The sequence below is a fragment of the Penaeus japonicus genome, unplaced genomic scaffold (genome assembly GCF_977035675.1).
Source record: "Penaeus japonicus unplaced genomic scaffold, GWHDUDI00000001_assembly GWHDUDI00000008, whole genome shotgun sequence".
NCBI classification, from domain to species: Eukaryota; Metazoa; Arthropoda; class Malacostraca; order Decapoda; family Penaeidae; genus Penaeus; species Penaeus japonicus.
In genome coordinates, this window is record NW_028234410.1 from 17,461,875 (window position 1) to 17,464,374 (window position 2,500).

General features: G+C 36.0%; 1 protein-coding gene across 2 annotated transcripts in view; it reads right to left on the minus strand.

Annotated features, from left to right (window-relative positions):
* Positions 1-2,500, minus strand: part of Mgtor (nuclear basket protein megator) — a 39,509-nt gene that overhangs the window by 28,964 nt on the left and 8,045 nt on the right. For both annotated transcript variants that reach the window (XM_086539140.1, XM_086539141.1), the window contains exons 7-11: positions 2,482-2,500; positions 1,368-1,540; positions 1,046-1,165; positions 747-903; positions 260-438 (exon numbers count right to left, since the gene is read on the minus strand). The exon at positions 2,482-2,500 is cut by the window's right edge and continues 209 nt beyond it. In XM_086539140.1, coding sequence (XP_086395266.1) covers positions 260-438; positions 747-903; positions 1,046-1,165; positions 1,368-1,540; positions 2,482-2,500 — 648 coding nt within the window. The remainder of the gene's footprint in view (positions 1-259; positions 439-746; positions 904-1,045; positions 1,166-1,367; positions 1,541-2,481) is intronic.

Here is a 2,500-nt window from a genome sequence, read left to right on the forward strand (position 1 = left end):
ATATTAAAAAATACCTTGAAAAATAACATTTTGTGAAGAGGTAATTTACTATTATGCAATGCCACCTAAAATAGATTTAATTAGGAAAGAATTGACATCCTCTGATGATATTATTTGCTGAGTTTGCTTTCTAAAGGTAAGCTGATCTATATTTTTGTATTGTATGCATTTGTTTAGTATTTTTGCCTAATCTTTCATTCTCTGACAGTTTATTTTCTCTATTTATCTTGCTTCTACATTGCCATATTCTAAGGCATACCTGCAAATCTTGAGTTCTGTTTTCTACAGCCTCCTTTTCAACAGCCTCCATCTGTTGCGACAGTTCTCTCAATGAGGTCCTGAGATGAGTGTTCTGTTCTTGCAACTCAGCAACATTTCTAAACGCTACCAATCGTTGCGAGATCACCTCACCTGCACCAGTTGGACTGTCATTCTCCACTGCAAGTGAAAATAAAGTTATATATATGGAATAGAATTTGGAAATACATACTTTAACCTATTAACACTAGGTTGACGTGATATCACACCATGACCCAGCAGGTCTTCCCTGCCTGGGACGTATTATCACAGGGTGATCATGGGTAACCAGTGGCCTCCACTTCAACAGGCAAATAACCTGAGGCATTAGTCCAACATATTTTGAAATACCCCAGAGTTGTATCTAGGCGGAACCAAAATCATTATAGGGTTCAGATATCTAAAAGATGAATTTCCACTAACTTCAAAATATAGAATTCTGCACTTACCAGGAATGGTAGGAGGAGGCTGCCCTGCTCTAGCTGCTTCTACCTGCATAACCAAGATGGTGACCTGCTTGCCAAGATCTTTCACTTCTAGTCCCAAGCGAGAGTTCTCTCTCTCAAGGTATTTTGTTCTGCGCCGAGCTTCCTCTGATTCTATTCTCTGAAAAGGAAAACACAATTGTGGTATAATAAACTAATATCATATTCTATCAAAAAAATATAAATATAAATATGAATACTAAGAAACACCAACATGAAATTCAGCAAACATTTAGAAAATGAAATTCTTAATATGACCCCACCTGCTTCTCAAGGTCTGCTAGAGTTTCCTCCAACTGAGAATGCAATGAAGTGATGGTCTCTAGTGACTTCTGGTGATCATCTCTTTGTTTCTTAAACACAGGCACTCGATCCTCAATTTCCTAGAGAACATATAAGAATTATTGAAAAAAAAGACAGAATAAGTCAATATAAACATATATATAGTTAAGACTTACGAGTAGGAGAGAATTTAGTCAATTAATTTTAAAAATAGCAATAATAATATTAGAGAAAATCAGTCGCATATTTCTCCTTAGAAATTGATGTCAAATCACTTAACATGGTGATGATTTGACACCTTACCTGCAAGATTTGATCCACATAACGTTTCAGTCTCTTGTTTTCTTCTTCAGTGGCAATTAGTTTCTCAGACACACTCATATATTCTGAGTACAGCTGGGTCAGGCTGAGGCCTCGGCTGACCAGTTGACTTGCAGCACTTGCAGCAGGTGACAAGTCTTCTAGTCCTCCTAGGTCTAGAAAATTACAAAAATCCTTCATCAATGAAACATGACTATTACAAATAGATATTAACCCTCTCTGGACGGGTGGTACAGTACTGTACCGCTCATTCAAAAGCCCAGTGGCTGGGCGGCACAGTATTGTGCCAGCCATTTAATTGATTTAGGCCTAATAATTTGAACGCCCCGGCATTGGGACATTCAAGGCTGGAATGCCCCCGTCGTAAGTGGGTTACTAGTAACAGCTATTATTAAATGGAAGAACAAAAAGTGGTAAAGATGAAAGACTAACATTTGCAATTTCAGGTAAAGGTTTATTAAACAAAGCTGAGGAACTTTGGCCATCTACAAATATTTCTTTACAGACTGTATGAACCTAAGATTACCATAAGTTGCAGTAAAGATACACTTCATAAACAGCCAATTTGATTCCTCCCATCTGGACTTTTCTCTAACTGAGGTAGACTTCTGACTAAATAACAGACTTTTTCTGCATCTAACAGCTTACCAAAAAAGATTTCTTTATCATCACTAAAAATGATGTTGCAATAAAACTGCAAAGACACAATAAGTCACTTATAGTTACATGATGCCTCTTTCTGCTTATATTTAGTTTAAATTAAATGAATGAAGCTGCAATGCACAAATACTTACTTGTCATTTCCCATCCATTGCAGCAGGACAAAATTATAAAACATAATTATTTACTGAATTAAGGCATGAACTATTCTGACTCATGATGTAACAGGCTTTTGCACTTTCAATTCAATCATCTGTTAATTTCTCCCCCTAATATCATATAAAACTTTCTGAAGAGGAAGAATTCAGAAAATTTATCATCCATTACAAGAGCATACGAATATCTATCTTTATTGTTAAGAAACCTAACCACAGATTCTAAAAGTACATCACATTGATAATAATAAATCCTCAGTAATAATACTGTCTATATTTACCCTTTTTAGAGCCAGCTTC